This window comes from Gasterosteus aculeatus, chromosome 10, assembly GCF_964276395.1.
Source record: "Gasterosteus aculeatus chromosome 10, fGasAcu3.hap1.1, whole genome shotgun sequence".
NCBI lineage: Eukaryota > Metazoa > Chordata > Actinopteri > Perciformes > Gasterosteidae > Gasterosteus > Gasterosteus aculeatus.
In genome coordinates this window covers 9554587-9577702 of record NC_135697.1, presented here as the reverse complement: position 1 = coordinate 9577702, position 23116 = coordinate 9554587, and the positions used below count along the sequence as shown (strand labels likewise).

Here is a 23116-nt window from a genome sequence, read left to right as displayed (position 1 = left end):
TTATGAGATACAACGTTGTCAAAACACAAACGACACCTTTATGTAACCGTAGTGGACTGGAAGATGACAACCAGCTACAACCATCATTTACCATCATTACCGGCACATTAAGACCAATGCGTCCGGCTCGCAGACCGGCTGGTGATTTGCCGCCGTAGCAGTCAAACGTTTGGCGATGGGGGATGTGGGATGTGTCGGTGTTTTCAGGGTCCGATCGATACTGCGAGATGCGTCCGCTCCCGCCGCCCCCCTCGCCATCCACGACTTAAATCTCCGGCTGCTCTCCAGCCACGCCGCCTACCAAGGGCTCCTTTTAGAATAACTTATTTCCCCGTTAAGATGGTTCAGCTACTGTAATGAAAAGGGCACCGTCTCTCGCTCTTTAATCTCATTATGTGCTCGTCAAGAACGACAGCTTTGTTTCTCCGACGCGCCCTGAAACAAGCTCCATATCTCACGCGCTTGAGCGCCGCTCAGCGTCTCGCCGTCAGACCAGCTTTAGCATGTTTGGCAGAGCGCCTTGCGCGCCGTGTACAACCAGTATGGATCAACCATTAACCAATCTGTTCGTTTAAATTGTTTGTGCTTCATCAATTAATTTTTCACATAACTAATGTGCCGCATCATACATATTTTTATATTCATTTCAAACTTTTCAAAATTGAAAATTAAAACCTTTTTTATTTATTTATTGTAAATGACCTCTCGCGGCCCACCTGCAGTACCTTGGTGGCCCACCAGGGCGCCGCGGCCCACACTTTGGGAATCGCTGGTCTAAAGCAATAAAGATGAGACATTATTCACGTTTTTTCAAACCAACGTGTTCTTTAACTTACTAATAGAACAGTAGGACACGTGATGTTTATGGTTTATAAACACACGTTGTATTTATACGCTCAACCGTTTATCTTCTATTCCTTTTGTCCCTCCAGAGCTCCCACAGTCACGTGTCTGTAAGGAGGAGGAGCTTCTCTCTGACCAGCAGCTCTGTCTCCAGGAGAGGAAGCCCAGTCTGGACCAAGAGGACCCAGATCCTCCAGAGATTAAAGAGGAACAGGAGGAACTCTGCACCAGTCCAGAGGGAGAGCAGCTTGAACCGAAGCAGGAGGCCTTTACGTTGACTCCTACTTGTGAGGAAAGAGGCCACGGTGAAGATCAACTTCTGGACTCGTGTACTGATGAAGCTGAGAGTGTGGTACAGGAAACATCTCTAGAATACATTTCAGTTGAAAGCACCGCTGTAGTTGAACTAAACAATGACCACCAGCTTCTCTCTCACAATCCTCATGAATCTGATGGCCGAGATCAGAAAGGAGTAAAACTTAGTTTAACATCAAACAAGGAACCAGCTCCTCCGAGTGAGAAGCCATTTTTGTGCAGAGATTGTGGGAAATACTTTCAACATAGAAATAGCTTGTTGTGCCACATGAGAAGAACCCACAGAGTTGATCAACCATATGTATGCAACACCTGTGGGAAAAGATTCCCTCATGAATCAGTATTCAAGGCCCATAAAAGAGTCCATAGTGATAAGAAACCCTTTTCTTGTGAACCATGTGGAAAAGAATTCAGATATAATAGTGATTTAAAAGCCCACATGATTGTTCACACTGGGGAAAGGCCGTATTCCTGCATCACCTGTGGGAAAACATTCTCTCGGTCATCACATTTAAAGGCTCATATAAGCATTCATAGTGAGGAGAAGCCATTTTCCTGCATCACGTGCGGGAAAACATTCACTCAGAAATCACAATTGAAGTGTCATACATTAATCCACACAGGGGAAAGGCCGTATTCTTGCAACACTTGTGGGAAAACATTCACTCACCCATCAAGATTGAAGCGTCATATACCAATACACACAGGGGAAAGGCCACATTCTTGTAGCACCTGTGGGAAAACATTCTCTCAGCCGTCACATTTGAAGTATCATTTAAGAATTCATAGTGGGGAGAAGCCATATTCCTGCATCACCTGCGGAAAAACATTCACTCGGACATCAGCGTTGAAGCGTCATATTAGAATCCACAGTGGGGAGAAGCCATATTCTTGTAGCACCTGTGGGAAAACATTCTCTCAGCCATCACATTTGAAGTATCATTTAACAATTCATAGTTCGGAGAAGCCATATTCTTGCATCACGTGCGGGAAAACATTCACTCAGAGATCACAATTGAAGTGTCATACATCAATCCACACAGGGGAAAGGCCGTATTCCTGCATCACCTGCGGAAAAACATTCGCTCGGACATCAGTGTTGAAGTGTCATATTAGAATCCACAGTGGGGAGAAGCCATATTCTTGTAGCACCTGTGGGAAAACATTCTCTCAGCCATCACATTTGAAGTATCATTTAAGAATTCATAGTGGGGAGAAGCCATATTCTTGCATCACGTGCGGGAAAACATTTACTCAGAGATCACAATTGAAGTGTCATACATCAATCCACACAGGGGAAAGGCCGTATTCTTGCAACACTTGTGGGAAGACATTCACTCATCCATCAGTATTGAAGCGTCATATATCAATACACACAGGGGAAAGGCCACATTCTTGTAGCACCTGTGGGAAAACATTCTTTCACCCGTCACATTTGAAGTATCATTTAAGAATTCATAGTGGGGAGAAGCCATATTCCTGCATCACCTGCGGAAAAACATTCGCTCGGACATCAGTTTTGAAGCGTCATGTTAGAATCCACAGTGGGGAGAAGCCATATTCTTGTAGCACCTGTGGGAAAACATTCTCTCAGCCATCACATTTGAAGTATCATTTAAGAATTCATAGTCGGGAGAAGCTATATTCTTGTGTCACCTGAGGGAAAACATTCACTTGGACAGCAGTGTTGAAGCGTCATATAAGAACCCACAAGGGGGAGACGTCTTAAAGTAAATATTTGGAGCAATTAAGATTTAAAAAGGCGTTGAAGCCTTCTATAAGAACGGAACATAAATGCTGCATTTGAGAGAAAAGTCTTTTGTCACTTGATCGCTAGTGCACTTAATTTTTTTAAATTTTTTTATTTAACTTTATTGTCTTATTTTAAACTAATCCATAGCATTAGCATGTTATTTTACTTTATTACTCGTGCACTGCTGTCTTGTTGTCTATTGTTATACTATCTACTGTCACGCACCAACCGCCAAGTCAAATTCCTTATATTTATGACATATTTTGGCAATAAATGTTTCCTGATTCCTGATTTTCATCAGCTAAATGATATGTAATGTAATAACCAGTCATTAAATGTATATCATTTTTTGTCATCCCCAAATCTTTGTTGCAGATTTAGGGAACATATCTTGCAAATGTTTTGAAATATATATTTGTCTGACAAATTAATTGTCAATCTACAAAAAGGCCTGCAATAAAAATGATGGATCTCTTAAACTGATAAATCATGAGTGAACATCATTTGAGGGTTTTTCATGACTGAACATACATTTCATATACAGAGTAAAACTATTTGGGCTAAAATGAAAACTATTGTGTAGTACGTGGAAGACATCAACCAAACACTTGGTTGATTGTGGGATAATATTTGGAAACCCAACTTGCAGTTAAACAAGATACGTGTGTAAAATGTATTCTATAAAATACTAATATACCGATGTGGCGGCCCAAGGGCCACTGCCAGGGTATTTGTGGCTGTGTCTCTGTCTGTGTGTGTTACAGGGTGAACTTCCTGGTGGAGTGGAGCTGATGCCATCAGGCAGATCAGACGCAGCGGGCCACTGTCTCTTGAGTGCATTAAAACCTGCCCCTTTCTGAGTGTTTGGGGGTGACTGCTGGTTTTCTCCTGTTCCCCAGCACAATGGCGTTTTTCCTTTGCTGTGTTTTGTTTGTTTGTTTAACCAGTTACTTTGGTGAATAAAGATCCTTGGCTGGTAATCCCTGGAGCGTGGTTTCCTCTATTTGTTGTGGCCTTTGAGCCGGACCATAACACCGGTACATGCAAAAACCTACAAAGGTTTGATGATAAACTATCACAGTTCACACTGGGCGATATGTCACCATTCACACTCACATTCACACGTACATACATACAATTATATATACAAATATAAATGCATTCTCTTTACCTCACACTTAACATGAACCATCACAGTTCACATTGTCAGGTCATCATTCACACTCACATACAGACATAGGTCCATACGGAGGCAAACAACCACACATACATGCAAAAACCTACATTGGTTTGATCATGAAGATGAATATTTACCCCTCGCTCGAAGGGGATGTCTTATTCTGTTCATCTGTTGAGTTGCGGTTGATTGGATGTGTCTTTTGAATACAACTAATAGCCATATTCAAATATAGTCATATTTGGTGTAAGTCTTTGTACCTGATTAGAAGGGACGAGGTGCGGTGTATTGGAAATCATTGAAACGGTTTGACTGGCCGCAATTCAAGTCTGAACTCCAGCTGTTAGTAAGCACTGCCGTGGCGATGCCGATGGCAGCATAACATCCTACATTGACCAGACCTTTAGCAAGGCCAGACCAACTTCTGGCCTGAACCGGTCTCATCCATAGGTGTCTCCTCCGTTCTGAATTGTTGGATCTCTGACAGATATTGGTCATTGGTCTGTTGGTCATTGGTCTGTTTAAGTAGTTAAACTAAGTACTAAGTAAGTAGTACATGTTTCAACTTGACTCTGAAGGTCATCAAGATGTTCAGTGACTTTGGTGTGTTCCCTCTCAGCGATCAGGCTCTGGTTCTTCATAGTTCGGTTTTCCTCAACTAGCGCTTCAACTGCTTCCAGATTATAATAAGTTATGTTATAAGTTATTTGTATTTTAAGCCACAAACAATTCGCCGGAAAACACGAGTACAAAACAACTTAAATGTGCGCCAACAGCCATTTTCCTGAAATCACTACTGAAGTTTCATACAAGAATCCACACTGGGGAAAGGCCCTATTCTTGCAATACATTCACTCACACATTTGCAGTCTCATAAGAATTCGAAATGGGGAGACGTCATATTCCTGTAAAAAATATATGAAAGAGGTTTCAAAAATTCTAGTAACTTAGTTTTTCTCAGTTCCTTTGGTACATTTCTCAGATTAAAATTTAAATGATCAAAACTACCTGTTCAATCTTTACATCATTATGTCATGTGTGCACATCAAAACAAGCGGTTATATATATGTATGTATATATATGTATGTATATGTATATATATATGTATGTATATGTATATATATATGTATGTATACATATATGTATGTATATGTATACATATATGTATGTATATGTATATATATATGTATGTATATGTATACATATATATATGTATGTATATATGTATGTATACATATATATATGTATGTATATGTATACGTATGTATATGTATGTATATGTATACATATGTATATGTATGTATACATATGTATATGTATACATATGTATATGTATACATATGTATATGTATGTATACATACATATACATATGTATATGTATACATATATATATGTATATGTATACATATATATATATGTATGTATACATATATATATGTATATGTATGTATACATACATATGTATATGTATGTATACATATATATATGTATATGTATGTATACATATATATATGTATGTGTATGTATACATATATATATGTATGTATATGTATACATATATATATATATGTATGTATATGTATACATACATATACATATATATATGTATATGTATGTATACATATATATATGTATGTATATGTATACATATGTATACATATATATATGTATGTATATGTATACATATATATATGTGTATATATATATATATATATATGTGTATATATATATATATATATGTATATATATATATATATATATATATATATGTATATATATATATATATATATATATATATATATATATATATATATATATATATATATATATATACACGCATCATTAACGTCAATCTGAGAAAATGTCCTGCAATAAAACTGATAAAGCTTCAAGTGTTCGCTCATGATTTCGTCCTGCCTGAGCTCTGGCATGTTGGGTGAAGCTGCAGAGATCTGGAGAGGAACTTCCAGCAACAAAGGTGCTGTATGAATGCTGGGAGTACATCCAAAGTAAAGGCAAAGGGTTTGGTTGGACTATCAGTACAGCAGCCAAAGAATGCGGTTTAAAGGCGTTACAGTGTGGTCCCAATGCAATGTGGGGAAATCTTTCTCCTTGGAAGAACACAACAATTACCAGCTAACAATGTTGATTTAGCACTCAAAGTCCACACTCCTGTACAGTAGGTGGCGGTATGCATCTATTCAAGTTGTTTGCGACCCGCTAATCCAATTAATAGAGGAAGAAAAAGGCAGCTGACCGGCGATCATAGTAAGAAGCGGAACCTTAATGTGACTGAGGTCTGCAGTCGGAACTCTAAAGTGTGACACCCAGCCGTTGCTTTGTCTTGTGGCAGTGCAGATAATTCATTTAACTAACTACGGCTTGTAATTAAGCAACAATGTCTTCAGTTGAGAATTTGAGAGAGTTTGTCAACGAGCGACTATCTGCTGCTGCTGAAGAAATATTCGGAGTTTTTAAAAGAACCGTCGTCGAGTACCAGGAGGAGATCGACCGGCAGCGCAGACTGTTGGATGTGTTTTGGAAACCCGAAGTGAGGTTACACAGGATAGGTGAGTACAACTTTGTTAAAAAAACTCATTTGTCTAAAGCAGCTGTTCCTAAACTCAAGAATTCCGCGGCCCACTTTAATATCTGAAAATCTTTTGCGGCCCACCGAAACCTTTAATCACAACTCTGATCGAAACATAAAGTAGGGATGATTAAATGACCATATGAATTTAATTTTGATTCAAAATGTATTAACCGACAATGTATGTTTTGTATACCATTTTCTCCGGAGCTCATGGGCCGTGTTTTCCGCACAATAAGGCGCATAAGATACTGCAGTCTATCAGATACTGTCAAAATTCGAGAGCGCAAATCAGGTTGATGCGCGCGCGTAAATCAAACATCCGCCATCAAAAGTCCGTCTCGTGCGAGGTATTTGCTAGTCTTGTTACCTCCGACCCTCCTGCTTCGACGCTTGTGTCGAAATATGAACCAGTGCAAGGCGAACGTATCGGTGCTCGGTTCGTTCGCTGCTGATCACGTGATCAGTGACGTCCGAAGCTTCGTTCCGGCGCACAGTCACGTGACCGCTTCGATTTGATTCAATGGGCTGGAAACAGGGTTCGGGCTTGTCGGTTTGATACAGTCAGTGTTGTTGTAGTAGTCGTAGCAAAGAGCAAATTTACAATGGAACCTGTGGCAAAGAGAGGTCGCTCCGAGATGTGGGAGCACTTCAATTTGATTTCCTCTGACACGGTTAGCAATAGGCAGGCAAAGTCTGTCATTTATACTGTGTAATTATGGATGTTTATTTTTATTGTGGAGACCACCCGATATTTGGCTGAGCCAAACATTCCACGGAGTAAAGACCCGCTAAAATATTGGGTCAAACACAAACATGTGTACCCACATCTATTTGTATTAGCACGTAATCTTATGAGCATTCCTGCCTCATCGTGCCGCGTGAGCGCCTTTTTTCTAAAGCTGGGGAAACGGTATCTAAGAAACCGACTCCACCCCAATACTGTGAAGAAAATAGTTTCTCAATAAAAAATCAATAACAATGCCCCATCCCATGTGTCCACAAGCACCTCAATATCCTGTCATAAAAAACCTGTCCAAAAGCACAATCACTGCCCCTTAAAAACTGACCTTTCCTCTATAAATCACTTCCCACATTCCACATTCAAACAATTCACCTAAGTCCCTATGACTGCCATAACTGCACATGCAGTAGGAAGCACTTGCTGGTGTTTTAAATTATATTACCTACATATATATATATATTTCTATTCATTATTCTCCTAGTATGTTTGTTCCACTTCTTGCCAATGTACAGAGAATTGAAATACACAAACAAGGACACAATTCAAACCTAAAAAACAATAGTTTTATTCATATAGGAATCCATGTATTTATTAGATGATTTATTGGTTCAACTTTTCATAATCATGTTCAACCCACAGAGACTGGGCCAAAATATACTGGTAGGCTATGCGAAACATGCACTATGGGTTTTCAACAGCAGAGGTCATCATAGAGTTTGCGATGCATTGAATGAATGAACCTTTTCCCGATACAATTGGCTGGAAAGCTTCACTTTGCCATCACTAGTATTTGCTCGCTTGCGAGACGTGAACTTCGTTGCTCGAGGGAGGAGAATCTCTGCTCGCGCTCGAAGGAGTTTTCTACGCGCTCGGTGTTCGTTCTGACAGTGAGGGGGCGGAGCCAGTCACATGGTCTGTACACCTGATTAGTTACAAACCCCGTCTTTGGATTGGCCGGAGCGATGCATTCACACAACTATAGAAGCCCATTTCCGCACTGAAGAAAGGGGATAGAAAGTCGAAATTATGAGATACAACGTTGTCAAAACACAAACGACACCTTTATGTAACCGTAGTGGACTGGAAGATGACAACCAGCTACAACCATCATTTACCATCATTACCGGCACATTAAGACCAATGCGTCCAGCTCGCAGACCGGCTGGTGATTTGCCGCCGTAGCAGTCAAACGTTTGGCGATGGGGGATGTGGGATGTGTCGGTGTTTTCAGGGTCCGATCGATACTGCGAGATGCGTCCGCTCCCGCCGCCCCGCTCGCCATCCACGACTTAAATCTCCGGCTGCTCTCCAGCCACGCCGCCTACCAAGGGCTCCTTTTAGAATAACTTATTTCCCCGTTAAGATGGTTCAGCTACTGTAATGAAAAGGGCACCGTCTCTCGCTCTTTAATCTCATTATGTGCTCGTCAAGAACGACAGCTTTGTTTCTCCGACGCGCCCTGAAACAAGCTCCATATCTCACGCGCTTGAGCGCCGCTCAGCGTCTCGCCGTCAGACGAGCTTTAGCATGTTTGGCAGAGCGCCTTGCGCGCCGTGTACAACCAGTATGGATCAACCATTAACCAATCTGTTCGTTTAAATTGTTTTTGCTTCATCAATTAATTTTTCACATAACTAATGTGCCGCATCATACATATTTTTATATTCATTTCAAACTTTTCAAAATTGAAAATTAAAACATTTTTATTTATTTATTGTAAACGACCTCTCGCGGCCCACCTGCAGTACCTTGGTGGCCCACCAGGGGGCCGCGGCCCACGCTTTGGGAATCGCTGGTCTAAAGCAATAAAGATGAGACATTATTCACGTTTTTTCAAACCAACGTGTTCTTTAACTTACTAATAGAACAGTAGGACACGTGATGTTTATGGTTTATAAACACTCGTTGTATTTATACGCTCAAACGTTTGTCTTCTATTCCTTTTGTCCCTCCAGAGCTCCCACAGTCACGTGTCTGTAAGGAGGAGGAGCTTCTCTCTGAGCAGCAGCTCTGTCTCCAGGAGAGGAAGCCCAGTCTGGACCAAGAGGACCCAGATCCTCCAGAGATTAAAGAGGAACAGGAGGAACTCTGCACCAGTCCAGAGGGAGAGCAGCTTGAACCGAAGCAGGAGGCCTTTACGTTGACTCCTACTTGTGAGGAAAGAGGCCACGGTGAAGATCAACTTCTGGACTCGTGTACTGATGAAACTGAGAGTGTGGTACAGGAAACATCTCTAGAATACATTTCTGTTGAAAGCACCGCTGTAGTTGAACTAAACAATGACCACCAGCTTCTCTCTCACAATCCTCATGAATCTGATGGCCGAGATCAGAAAGGAGTAAAACTTAGTTTAACATCAAACAAGGAACCAGCTCCTCCGAGTGAGAAGCGATTTTTGTGCAGAGATTGTGGGAAATACTTTCAACATAGAAAAAGCTTGTTGTGCCACATGAGAAGAACCCACAGAGTTGATCAACCATATGTATGCAACACCTGTGGGAAAAGATTCCCTCATGAATCAGTATTCAAGGCCCATAAAAGAGTCCATAGTGATAAGAAACCCTTTTCTTGTGAACCATGTGGAAAAGAATTCAGATATAATAGTGATTTAAAAGCCCACATGATTGTTCACACTGGGGAAAGGCCGTATTCCTGCACCACCTGTGGGAAAACGTTCTCTCGGTCATCACATTTAAAGGCTCATATAAGCATTCATAGTGGGGAGAAGCCATTTTCCTGCATCACCTGCGGAAAAACATTCGCTCGGACATCAGTGTTGAAGCGTCATGTTAGAATCCACAGTGGGGAGAAGCCATATTCTTGCGTCACGTGCGGGAAAACATTCACTCAGAAATCTCAATTGAAGTGTCATACATCAATCCACACAGGGGAAAGGCCGCATTCTTGTAGCACCTGTGGGAAAACATTCTCTCAGCCATCACATTTGAAGTATCATTTAAGAATTCATAGTCGGGAGAAGCCATATTCTTGCGTCACGTGCGGGAAAACATTCACTTGGACAGCAGTGTTGAAGCGTCATATAAGAACCCACAAGGGGGAGACGTCTTAAAGTAAATATTTGGAGCAATTAAGATTTAAAAAGGCGTTGAAGCCTTCTATAAGAACGGAACATAAATGCTCCATTTGAGAGAAAAGTCTTTTGTCACTTGTTCGCTAGTGCACTTAATATTTTTTTATTTAACTTTATTGTCTTATTTTAAACTAATCCATAGCATTAGCATTTTATTTTACTTTATTACTCGTGCACTGCTGTCTTGTTGTCTATTGTTATACTGTCTACTGTCACGCACCAACCGCCAAGTCAAATTCCTTATATTTATGACATATTTTGGGAATAAATGTTTCCTGATTCCTGATTTTCATCAGCTAAATGATATGTAATGTAATAACAGTCATTAAATGTATATCATTTTTTGTCATCCCCCAAATCTTTGTTGCAGATTTAGGGAACATATCTTGCAAATGTTTTGAAATATATATTTGTCTATCTGACAAATTAATTGTCAATCTACAAAAAGTCCTGCAATAAAAATGATGGATCTCTTAAACTGATAAACCCTCAAATGATGTTCACTCGTGATTTCATCCTGCCTGAGTTTTTTTGTGGAAAGCAGTTTGAGAAAAAAGTCAAAAGAAAAGATCGACCTCCCAATCAAACATTTTCCACTTATGAAAAAGTTCAGAGGTATATTCATATACAGAGTAAAACTATTTGGGCTAAAATGAAAACTATTGTGTAGTACGTGGAAGACATCAACCAAATACCTGGTTGATTGTGGGATAATATTTGGAAACCCAACTTGCAGTTAAACAAGATACGTGTGTAAAATGTATTATATAAAATACTGATATACAGTGCATCCGAAAAGTATTTACTGCGCTTCACTTTTTCCACATTTTATGTCAGTAGACTGTTTTGGCTCAACAAATGGCTCTTAACTGCATGTGCAGTTCGTTCAATGCATTGTATCAACAATTTTAGCTTTTTCTGGGACCGCAGGCATCTTTTTAAGACAAATGGACTTTGCCTAAATAAGATGGGAGCAAAGCTTTTCATTACCAACATGTTTTACATCATGCGTCATCCATCTGTCCCCACTGCCAAGGACACGAAACAAGAAGAGGAGCCCACAAAGAAGGAAGAGAAAACACAGCTTATCAGAAACGGCGAAGGAGGACCGCCATTGCCATCCCCCTCTAACCCTCCTTCCATTACGTGTGAGGATCCCTCTCCCACCCCCCCAGAGCCCCCATCCAGGTCCACGTCTCCCTCTTTCTCCCTCCCTTCAGTAAACCTTTCTCCCCCCTCCTCCCCCTTGGAGTTCCAAGAGTTACCCCCACTTACCCCCCGCCCTACTCCTATTTTTACTCCCTTAGATCGACCTCAGCGCCCTCCCCCCCAGCATCCACCTGCACCAGCTCATCTCAGCGGTGACGCCATCTTACGCCGATCTGCCCCCCCACCTCTACGAAGACGTGCTCCACCTCCACAAATCCATCCCAGCTGTGACGCTGCTCACTCCCCCCCCTTAGGCCCACCCCCTCCTCCTCCTGACAGCAGCCCTGAATATTACTGAGAAAGAAAAGGGTTCAGCAGTAGACCGCATTATCAGCTGGACCCGAGGTCGCCTACGTCAAAACATGGCACCTTCTGCATTCCCGTTGTGACCACCAAGAGAGTGAACATTGCGAAACTTAGACACACTGCTAATCTAACAAATCTCATTCCTATTCTCTCCAGCTCAAAGTCAACCCCAAAGCCTGTGAATAACACCATTAGGATGGCTCTGCTTAATGTTAGGTCTCTTAATAACAAATCGTTTTTAGTCAATGATTTTATTACCACTTCTAAACTTGATTTGATGTTTTTAACTGAAACATGGCTAGAACAAAATAATAGTGCAAGCATTCTGATTGAGGCAGCACCCCCCAACTATAACTTTATTGATGTGTGTAGATCTGGAAAAAGAGGTGGAGGGGGTTGCTGCTATATTTAAAAATATATTTCTGGGGAAACAGATGTCACTTAGTGATTTTCCATCATTTGAATATCTTTGTGTTGTATTGAAAGGTTCTCCCAGAGTTCTCCTGTTAATTATTTACAGGCCACCTAAATATTCTGCACATTTTTTCGATGATTTTACTGAATTATTGTCTAGCATTTCTACCGACTTTGACTGTCTAGTTATAACTGGTAACTTTAATTTTCGACGATTTGAATGACAAGGGTGCAAAATAACTTTTGACTATTTTAGACACATTTGAACTGTCTCAACATGTGAAAGAGGCTACTCATTGTCAGGGACACACCCTGGACCTGATTATCACAAAAGGTCTCATTGTTTCGGATGTTTTTGTGACTGATCCCTCATTGTCTGACCACTTCTGTGTTTTCTTTAATATTTCTTTCATTCCTGACACACAATCAGATTCAAAAACTGTCAAAAAACGGTACATCAATGAACATACTAATGTACTCTTTAAAAATGTCATCTCCTCGTTACCTCCTCTAATCCCATGCCATGCTGATAATCTTGTAAACAACTTTAATTCCAAAATTTTGAATGTTATAGATGACATTGCACCTGTTACGGTGAAAACCAGCTCTAGTAAGCAAAAGGCACCCTGGAGAAAAGCTGCTGTTGTAACAGCCCAGAGAAGAGAGTGCAGGAAGGCTGAACGAATCTGGCGGAATACAAAACTTCACATTCACCATGACATCTATAAAGAGCGCCTCCGGGCCTACAATTTAGACTTAAAAAGTGCTAGGGAAACATTCTTCTCCAACATCATCAACAACAACACTAATAAGGCAAAAAACCCTATTTGAAACTGTTGACAGACTGACCAACCCCCCGACACAAATACCACCTGAACTCCATTCCACACAGAAATGCAACGAGTTTGCGTTCTTTTATACTGATAAAATTGAAGGCATCAGACGCGCCATTAATATCTCAAACAAAAATGTTGGATCACCACCCTATTTAGGTAAAAGTAACACAGCAATGATGACAAGCTTTAATGCCATAGACTCTCAAACTCTAGTGGAAACGGTGACAAATTTAAAACCATCCACCTGCTGTCTTGATGCTCTACCTACCAACTTCTTTAAGAATGTTTTTGACTGCCTAGCAACAGACATATTGCAAATAGTTAATAACTCTATTCAGACAGGCCATTTCCCAAAAGCTTTCAAAACTGCAGTTATTAAACCTCTCCTAAAAAAGCGGAGCCTAGATGCCTCTGTTATCAACAACTACAGACCAATTTCAAATCTACCTTTCATAAGTAAAATAATTGAGAAAGTTGTCCTACAACAACCTAATCACTTCCTGGCTTCAACTGGCTGCCACGACAACTTCCAGTCAGGATTTCGACCTCTTCATAGCACCGAGACGGCCCTTATTAAAGCTGTAAATGACATCCGTCTTAACACAGACTCTGGCAAAACTTCAATATTAATGCTATTAGACCTCAGTGCTGCATTTGATACTGTCGACCACTCAATACTTTTGGACAGGTTGGAAAACTGGGTGGGGCTCTCAGGCACAGTCTTAAGCTGGTTCAGGTCATATCTACAAGACAGGAACTATTTTGTTTCCATTGGTGACTTCGTATCAGAAACAACCGACGTAACGTGTGGAGTCCCCCAAGGTTCGATCTTAGGGCCGACTTTTTTCAACATCTACATGCTCCCACTAGGACAAATCATGCAAAGAAATAAAATTGACCACCATTGCTACGCTGATGACACCCAAATCTATGTAGCGCTATCACCAAACGACTATCGCCCCATAGATCTTCTGTGCCAGTGCATTGAGCAAATCAAAGACTGGATGTGTCAAAATTTCCTACAACTAAATGAAGACAAAACTGAGATCATTGTATTTGGTGCTAAAAAAGAAAGGTTTAAAGTTACCCAACACCTTCACTCTCTGTCCCTGAAAACATCAAATAAAGCCAGAAATCTGGGGGTTATTATGGATTCAGATTTACACTTGGAGAGTCACATCAAATCAGTAACAAAATCGGCCTACTACCACCTCAAAAATGTTGCACGACTTAGATGGCTCATGTCAGCTCAAGACTTAGAAACACTTGTAAATGCCTTTATAACTAGTACACTGTAAATCCAAACATCCTATTTAATTAAAAATAGTAAATTGACTTAAATTAGTTTTATGAAATTGCTATTAACACTCACTTTTAGTAAGTTACTTGTAATTTATGGTTGGAAAATCTCACCAGCTCAGTCTGCTTGAGTTGGATTAATTTAGAAAAAGTAAGTTTTTGATAATTGTGCTTTTTTCCTGTGTTGGAATGTAGCTAAGTACATTTACTCAATACTGCATGAAAGTACAAAGTACTTGAGGTTTTTTTCATATTACTTTGTACTTTTATTCCACTACATTTTTAGAGGGAAACCATATATGTTTTACATCACTGCATATGTAATAATATAGGTGATATATAATAATAATAACCACAAGAGACATTTTCCTCTATTGAGTATGCTACTTTTTACTTTTAATAGTTCAAGTATTTCTTTTTGTGGTCATATGTTTTTACTTAATTAAAATTTTCACTGCAGGACGTGTACTTGTATTGTAACGGAGTAGTTTCACGGAGTGGTAGAAGTACTTTTGCTTTTTTTTTTTTTTTCAAACTATCGGCGCAAATCCGTCCTCTCTCCACGTGACGGTCCGTGCCCGCAACGACCAACGCGGAGCTGAACTTATTAGAGGAGCTGGACCATATGAGCTGCACCTAATCTCTGCACCGGCACTTTGCACCGTTTATCAGCATTATTGTGCTTGACACGCTCATTTGGTGAGTAATATTTGACTCTTGTTTAGACCGTTTCTTTCTGTAAGTAAGCGCCATGTTTTTCGTGCTTGCTAGTAGCCTAATGATGTGTGTAGTAATGTCGGCTAACGCTAGCTGGTAACGTTGGATGAAGCTTGGTCGATGCTGTATTATTTTTTCTATATTTTCTTCATCAGTGTCATCAGTTGTAAATAGGGAACATTAAGGACTGTCACGTTAAAGTTGAGGAGAAACGTTAGTGTAACGGTTGCGGGCGTGCTGTCACGTGCATGAACACACCTGCTGTCGGAGAAGATTTTTTTTTCTGAGACCAATGATTTATTGAGTACTGACTCCCAATGAGAGACTGATTCCGGCGGTTTGTGAGTTTCCATGAACAGGAGGACATTCACATGGCAGAACACCAGAGCAAGTCTTGATATATCATTTTAGTTTAAGCTAGCCTGCTAGGTTTGGCACTATGCTAACTTAGCTAAATTTAGCCACCAAAAAAGCAGTCTGTGCTTGTCAAAGACAGTGGGTGACTGGGAATATCACCACAGTCAAATAGGGAACGTATACTCAGTGGCCTAAGTTATTCTTTAAGGTCATGTTGTCTAGAATATGTACATTATAATACTGTATTTGTGGGTAATAGGCCTATGATACAGTTTTTACTTGTACTGGACTCAAGATGTTTGTGCGTTGTGGTCAGCTTTGGTTGTGTTAAATTGTTCTATTCTTTTTAACTGTCCCCTTACAGGCTCAGGCATATAGTGATCAATCCACAGTTCCCTTAATGTCCAGCCACATAATTGAGTTGTTTATCATTTACCTTTTGTACTGCAGTGTTCATTTGGTAGCTGACAATTAGATACATCTGGTATTTCAAATCTGATACTGCATGTTAATGTGTTTTCATTCTATTTTGCTGGCCTTGATGTTAAACTTATCTTTTCTTACCTTTCAGATTTTTAAGAAGACAAAAAAAACTTCCTATGCAGTGGACGTGTAAGTACTGCACATTTTGTGCTGAAAAGAGGGGCTATTTACTTAAGCGTAATGCATGGGTGCCACACCCGAATATCACCACTACCATGCCTTCATAAGGAGTGCCTGTGCACATTTAAATCTTTCAATGCACTCAAAGTCCACTTATCAACATGGCACACTCAAAAGGACCTAAGGAACGTGAGTGAAACTGCTTTTCATTGTAAAAAAGGAGCCTGCTGTACACAACATGGTTGAACGATGGCCAGCACTCTTCACAGAGCGACAGGTAAGATATTTTTGTTCTCAACCAATAAAATAATGCCAGTCAAAAATACATTTAAGATGTGTGGCTAAAAATCCAAATACAGTTGAAATGTTAACAACTCTCCATCCCTACCCACCCCTCTCTACTTTTTAGGGTGTTTGCCGAGTTTAATCAAATCGGCAGTAAGAATCTTGAGGGAGACTTCTTTGAGGCTCTGGACCAGTACACCCCGCGGCTCATAGACATTTTCAAAACAAAAAAAGGAACTGTTGGCCGGAAACTCATTGAGCTGATGCAGCACATGAGCTGGATGGTAAGTAGGTTAATTTTGCTTTTGATCTGTATACTTCATCAATCAAGTTCTAAATGAGATGATCCAGACCAACCTGTTCTATTTTCTGTTGGACCTGTGCGTTTGCCAAATAACTCGGTTAACTGGTCTTTTCTCACTCTGTATCATTAGACACCAGACGTGACAGTACTTCGCTCTGTTGTCCCCAAAGGCATTTTGATAATACTTGGTGACGACGCCAGGGAATTCTTCAAGACATGATCTGTAAGTACTTACACATAAGTAAAAGTTTGGTGTGTATTAATATAAAACTATACCTGTGCTGACAGATGATGTGATTCTATCTGCACAATATACAACATACATTTTGTATAATAATATGAGAGGTATTTAAACAGCCCGTACATAAACATGTACATTAATTCATTTTAAATCTAAGGAGCAGAAGTCTAGGTTAAAAGGTCGGTGTCACTGTTCAAGAATATATGGACCTTGTGAACACCAGCTTCAGTTTAACCATACCAAACTTATTTTGTTGGACAATCCATGTGAACACATATTTAAAATCATATTCTCTAGCAAATGCTTTTAACACTAAAAATTAGTGTTTTAGAAGAGCATAAATTGCCAATACTGACGAATGTGTGTGTGTGTCTGTGTCTGTCTAGGATACAGCAAGAGACGAGGCCCTAGAATGCATCACTGTTGGTGTGTTTTCAGTGAAGATGGTCCTCACGAGGGTCCACGTTCAGTGGACCTCCAGCCCATCTCCACTTCCATCATTCTGGAGGGAGGTATCGTCATGGATCACATTAAAAACTTGCCTCAGGCAGTTTGTCTGTTATTTGGGCTAACATATGCTTTGCATTTGGATTACCCAAAATGCTTTGCAAAGACTCTCAACTTCATTCAGACTGTGATGCTTGGACTGGGAAAGAAAAACCTGCCACCAAAACTGTTAACTCTGAAGAACAGTCTCCGGGATTAGACTAGTAAAGAGCTAAATCAGCTGTCAGCAATTTAAAAGTTATAATAATGTTCTCCTGTTATTAGATAAAGTTTGATGTTTCATGCAACTCGTTTATCTTAATAAAAAAAAAAAATCATTCAAGTCTGTACCATGTTATGCTGGTATGCTAATGGAGGAAATAGTGCCACTGAAGTCCTGTATTTATCAGGTGTTGACCTGTTTAATATTGTGAGACTGTTACATGCATAGAATTAGTTCACAAAAATGTGGCGTCCATGTCATGGTACACAGTCCAATCAAACCACAAGTTATAAGTTATTTGTCTGCTGTTTCAATTCTTGGGAACAGAACACCGCTGAATAATAGTAATTTTATTTATTATTGTAAGGTTATTACATGAGTAAATGTTATATTGGAGAATTGGAATCAGAAGTAATAACAATGTCAAATGTTTTTTGTTCAGCCTAGACCTGTAAATGATGCAATTTTTTTTTTTTAATAAATGCATCTGAATCAACCCAGAGTGTTCTTTTAAAGTATACTGTTGTGGTGTTTTTGCCTTTATTAGGTGACAACAGCTAAAAATAGATAAGAAATAGGAGAGAGAGAGAGAGAGAGAGAGAGAAAAGGGACAAGGACCCATTCAAGAAAATTAGTTTGTTTAATTTAAGTGAACTCAAAAAATGAGTGAGTAGTAAGTTGTAGGTATTTAGTAATTCTAAGTGGGGTTAAATTTGTATCAAGCAGTCCAGACAAAATGAAAAAATTAAGCACTAACCATTGTTATTAAGTTACATGAACTTAATTTTTTTGTTTTAGTTGTACTACTTGATTTAGTACTGCACACTTAAAATGAACAAGCTTTTCTAACTCACTAATCTTAAGACTACTGAGCTTAATTTTTTTGAGGCAACGAGTTTGCATACTTTTTTTAAGTACGGTCAACTAATTAGATTTTACAGTGTAGGCTAGACTATTGTAATGGTCTCCTTGCAGGTCTTCCAAAATATGTGAGCACATTACACCAATTCTTAAATCCTTACATTGGCTCCCAGTATGTCAGAGAATTAATTTCAAAATCCTACTGCTCACATATAAATCACTACATGGTTTAGGGCCAAAGTATATCACTGATATGCTTCCACTACATAAGCCTTCAAGATCATTAAGATCTTCTGACACCAATCTGTTAGTGATTCCCAGAGTAAATACAAATCATGGGAAAGCAACCTTTAGTTACTACGCAACAAACAGCTGGAATAAACTTCCTGAAGATTTAAGACTCGCCCCAACTCTGACCACGTTTAAAACAAGACTGAAAACTTTTATGTTCAGCTTCGCCTTCTGCTAAATTTTACCTACATTGCACTTTTAACCTCTGCTTTTAATTAAACAATTTAAATAAGATTTTAATTTATAATTTTATTTGCTGTTTTTAATTGTCTTTTAATTCCTGCATTTTATTTCACTTTATTGTATGAAATGTTATAATGTGAAGCACTTTGAGTCTGCCTTGTGTATGAAAAGTGCTATACAAATAACATTGCCTTGCCTTGCAGCCTTATTCCAAAATGGATTAAATTCATTATTTTCCTCAACATTCTACACACAACAACCCATAATGACAAAGTGAAAACTTTTTTGCAAATTTTTGCAAATCTGTTAAAAATAAAGAACGAACAAACATAACATGTACATAAGGATTCACAGCCTTTGCCGTGACGCTCAAAATGTAGCTCAGGTGCATCCTGTTTCCACTGATCATCCTTAAAATGTTTCTACAACTTGATTGGAGTCCACCTGTGCTGAATTCAGTTGATTGGACATGATTGAGAAAGGCACACACCCGTCTATAAGGTATCACGGTTGGCAGTGCATATCCTATACATACTTTGTCGTCACTCGTCACTTTGTTACTTGTTCGTTGGTGCAACTTTTTTAATATTTAAAATGTTTAACTTTATTGCCTTGTTTTATCCTAACCCATAGCCTTATTCTACTAACCCATTGCATTAGCATTTCATTTTACTTTATTTTATTACTTGTGCACTGCTGTCTTGTCTGTCTACTGTCGCGCACCAACCGCCAAGACAAATTCCTTGTATGTTTGGCATATTTTGGTAATAAATGTTTCCTGATTCCTGATCAGAGGATAAACCAAGCCGTGAAGTCCAAGGAATTATCTGTAGACCTCCAAGACAGAATTGTATTGAGCCACAGATCTGGCGAAGGGTACAGAAATATTTCAGCAGCATTGAAAGACTTTCAATGCTCTTGTATCCAGCAGAACCATCAAGAATCTTGAAGTTTTCTTCGACCAGGATACGTCCTTCAACGCACATAAAAAGAAGACTTCAAGGACTGCCTTTTTTAATCTACGTAATATATCGAAAATCAGGAACTTCCTGTCTCAAAGTGATGCAGAAAGATTCGTTCTTGCGTTTGTTACTTCTAGACTGGATTACTGTAATTCTTTGTTACCAGGGTGCTCTTGTAAATCTCTTAAGCCTCTCCAGTTGATTCAGAAGGCTGCAGCATGTATATTAACAAGAACTAAGAAAAGGGATCATATTACTCCTGTATTAACTTCTCTGCATTGGCTCCCTTTTAAATCAAGAATATAATTTCAGGTACTTCTCCTCACCTACAAGGCACTTGTTGGTGAGGCACCGTCTTATCTTAAAGAACTCGTAATGCCGTATTGCCCTACAAGGCAGCTGCGCTCCATAGATGCTGGGTTACTTGTTGTTCCTAGGGTCTTAAAAAGCACGATGGGAGTCAGAGCCTTCAGTGATCAAGCTTCTCTTTTGTGGAAGCAGCATCCACTTTCAGTCTGGGGGGCAGATTTGGTCAGCTCTTTTAGGATGAAGCTTAAAACTGTCCTCTTTGATGTTGCTTACAGTTACAGCTGGCTCAGGTTTGCCCGGACCAGCCCTTAGTTAAGCTGCTTTAGGCCTAGACTGCCGGGGAGTGTTCACTTTCCCATTAAATTGTATTATCTTTACTCAGAAGGGTAATACAATAGAAAACTTGTGTCCTAAAGCTGTATTTAATGGGGGAAAAATCACGTAAGTGCACTGTGTAATGAAACTGCTACTCAAACTACACACTCCTGTACAGTAGGTGGCGGTATGCATCATTTCATGTTGATTTCGACCCGGTAATCCAATTAATGGAGGAAGAAAAAGGCCGCTGACCGGCGATCATAGTAAGAAACGGAACCTTAATGTGACTGATGTCTGCAGTCGGAACTTTAAAGTGTGACACCCAGCCGTTGCTTCGTCTTGGCGGTGCAGATAATTCATTTAATCGGTAATTAAGCTACAATGTCTTCAGTTGAGAATTTGAGAGAGTTTGTCAACGAGCGACTATCTGCTGCTGCTGAAGAAATATTCGGAGTTTTTAAAAGAACCGTCGTCGAGTACCAGGAAGAGATCGACCGGCAGCGCAGACTGTTGGATGTTTTATGGAAACCCGAAGTGAGATTACACAGGATAGGTGAGAACAACTTTGTTAAAGAAAACTCTGTTGTCTAAAGCAATAAAGACGAGGTTGTTCAAACCAACGTGTTCTTTAACTTACTAAAAGAACAGTAGGACACGTGATGTTTATGGTTTATAAACACACGTTGTATTTATACGCTCAACCGTTTGTCTTCTATTCCTTTTGTCCCTCCAGAGCTCCCACAGTCACGTGTCTGTAAGGAGGAGGAGCTTCTCTCTGACCAGCAGCTCTGTCTCCAGGAGAGGAAGCCCAGTCTGGACCAAGAGGACCCAGATCCTCCAGAGATTAAAGAGGACCAGGACGAACTCTGCACCAGTCCAGAGGGAGAGCAGCTTGAACCGAAGCAGGAGGCCTTTACGTTGACTCCTACTTGTGAGGAAAGAGGCCACGGTGAAGATCAACTTCTGGACTCGTGTACTGATGAAGCTGAGAGTGTGGTACAGGAAACATCTCTAGAATACATTTCAGTTGAAAGCACCGCTGTAGTTGAACTAAACAATGACCACCAGCTTCTCTCTCACAATCCTCATGAATCTGATGGCCGAGATCAGAAAGGAGTAAAACTTAGTTTAACATCAAACAAGGAACCAGCTCCTCCGAGTGAGAAGCCATTTTTGTGCAGAGATTGTGGGAAATACTTTCAACATAGAAATAGCTTGTTGGGCCACATGAGAAGATCCCACAGAGTTGATCAACCATATGTATGCAACACCTGTGGGAAAAGATTCCCTCATGAATCCGTACTCAAGGCCCATAAAAGAGTCCATAGTGATGAGAAACCCTTTTCTTGTGAACCATGTGGAAAAGAATTCAGATATAATAGTGATTTAAAAGCCCACATGAAAGTTCACAATGGGGAAAGGCTGTATTCCTGCACCACCTGTGGGAAAACGTTCTCTCGGCCATCATCTTTGAAGTATCATTTAAGAATTCATAGTGGGGAGAAGCCATATTCCTGCATCACTTGTGGGAAAACATTCACTCAGTCATCACATTTAAAGGCTCATATAAGAGTTCATAGTGGGGAGAAGCCATTTTCCTGCATCACCTGTGGGAAAAAATTCACTCAGAAATCACAATTGAAGTGTCATACATCAACCCACACAAGGGAAAGGCCGCATTCTTGCAACACCTGTGGGAAAAGATTCTCTTATGAATCAGTACTCAAGGCCCATAAAATAGTCCACAGTGAAGAGAAACCCTTTTCTTGCAAAACATGTGAAAAATATTTCAAATGTAGTTATAGCTTAAAAGCCCACATGAAAGTTCACAATGGGGAAAGGCCGTATTCCTGCACCACCTGTGGGAAAACATTCACTCGGTCATCAAATTTGAAGTCTCATATAAGAACCCATAGTGGGGAGAAGCCATATTCCTGCACCGAATGTGGGAAGACATTTACTCAGAAATCAAATTTGAAGTCTCATATAAGAATTCATAGTGGGGAGATTCATAGTGAGAAAGAGTAGCCTAACTTTGTTTGTTTTCTCTTCTTTCCTCTCTCATTAATCACTCTGTGACTCATTTCTCCTGTGACCCACAAGTTGGAAACCACAGGACAACACTCACAGTTTGTAAATGACTTCAAACTAGCATTACCTCGGGCAGCTACAACAATAAAGTGTTGCTTACATATTAATGCACCATCTAATGATAGTAATGATGATACAAACAAAATAATAATACCCTAATGAATAAACATTAAACAGGGGACATGCTGACTTTTACTTTATATTGTATAAGTATATTTTTTATTTTGTTATGAATCAATTAATTCATTATGAATACCTAATATGAGTGCAGAGGTTTTAATTGTAATAAAGTTTTGTTACATTAA

General features: G+C 39.7%; 3 protein-coding genes across 8 annotated transcripts in view; all 3 read left to right on the top strand.

Annotated features, from left to right (window-relative positions):
• Window positions 1–11010, top strand: part of LOC120827066 (uncharacterized) — a 57528-nt gene extending 46518 nt beyond the window's left edge. The window contains exons 1-2 of one of the 3 annotated variants that reach the window (XM_078081576.1): window positions 6267–6660; window positions 9381–11010. In XM_078081576.1, coding sequence (XP_077937702.1) covers window positions 6489–6660; window positions 9381–10495 — 1287 coding nt within the window. In that variant the 5' untranslated portion in view covers window positions 6267–6488 and the 3' untranslated portion in view covers window positions 10496–11010. Of the gene's footprint in view, window positions 1–932; window positions 6661–9380 lie in introns of those variants that run through there. The other 2 variants (XM_078081573.1, XM_078081574.1) reach the window with 2 other exon arrangements.
• Window positions 11011–15138: 4128 nt separating this feature from the next.
• Window positions 15139–18292, top strand: LOC120811300 (uncharacterized). 4 transcript variants are annotated; one of them, XR_013451011.1, is made up of 6 exons: window positions 15139–15279; window positions 16226–16266; window positions 16478–16534; window positions 16667–16826; window positions 16977–17069; window positions 17474–18292. XR_013451011.1 is itself a non-coding variant. In XM_078081589.1 (6 exons), the coding sequence occupies exons 1-5, from the start codon at window positions 15649–15651 to the stop codon at window positions 17064–17066; spliced, it is 384 nt and encodes a 127-aa protein (XP_077937715.1). In that variant the 5' UTR covers window positions 15353–15648; the 3' UTR covers window positions 17067–17069; window positions 17474–18292. The 4 variants fall into 4 exon arrangements, 2 of the variants coding, with proteins under 2 accessions (XP_077937715.1, XP_077937714.1); XM_078081589.1 differs by lacking the exon at window positions 15139–15279 and adding an exon at window positions 15353–15684; XR_013451012.1 differs by lacking the exon at window positions 15139–15279 and adding an exon at window positions 15368–15393.
• Window positions 18293–20923: 2631 nt separating this feature from the next.
• Window positions 20924–23116, top strand: LOC144383568 (uncharacterized). The gene is made up of 2 exons (XM_078081580.1): window positions 20924–21273; window positions 21454–23116. Exons 1-2 carry the CDS (start codon window positions 21102–21104, stop codon window positions 22746–22748), a joined length of 1467 nt encoding a protein of 488 aa, XP_077937706.1. The 5' UTR covers window positions 20924–21101; the 3' UTR covers window positions 22749–23116.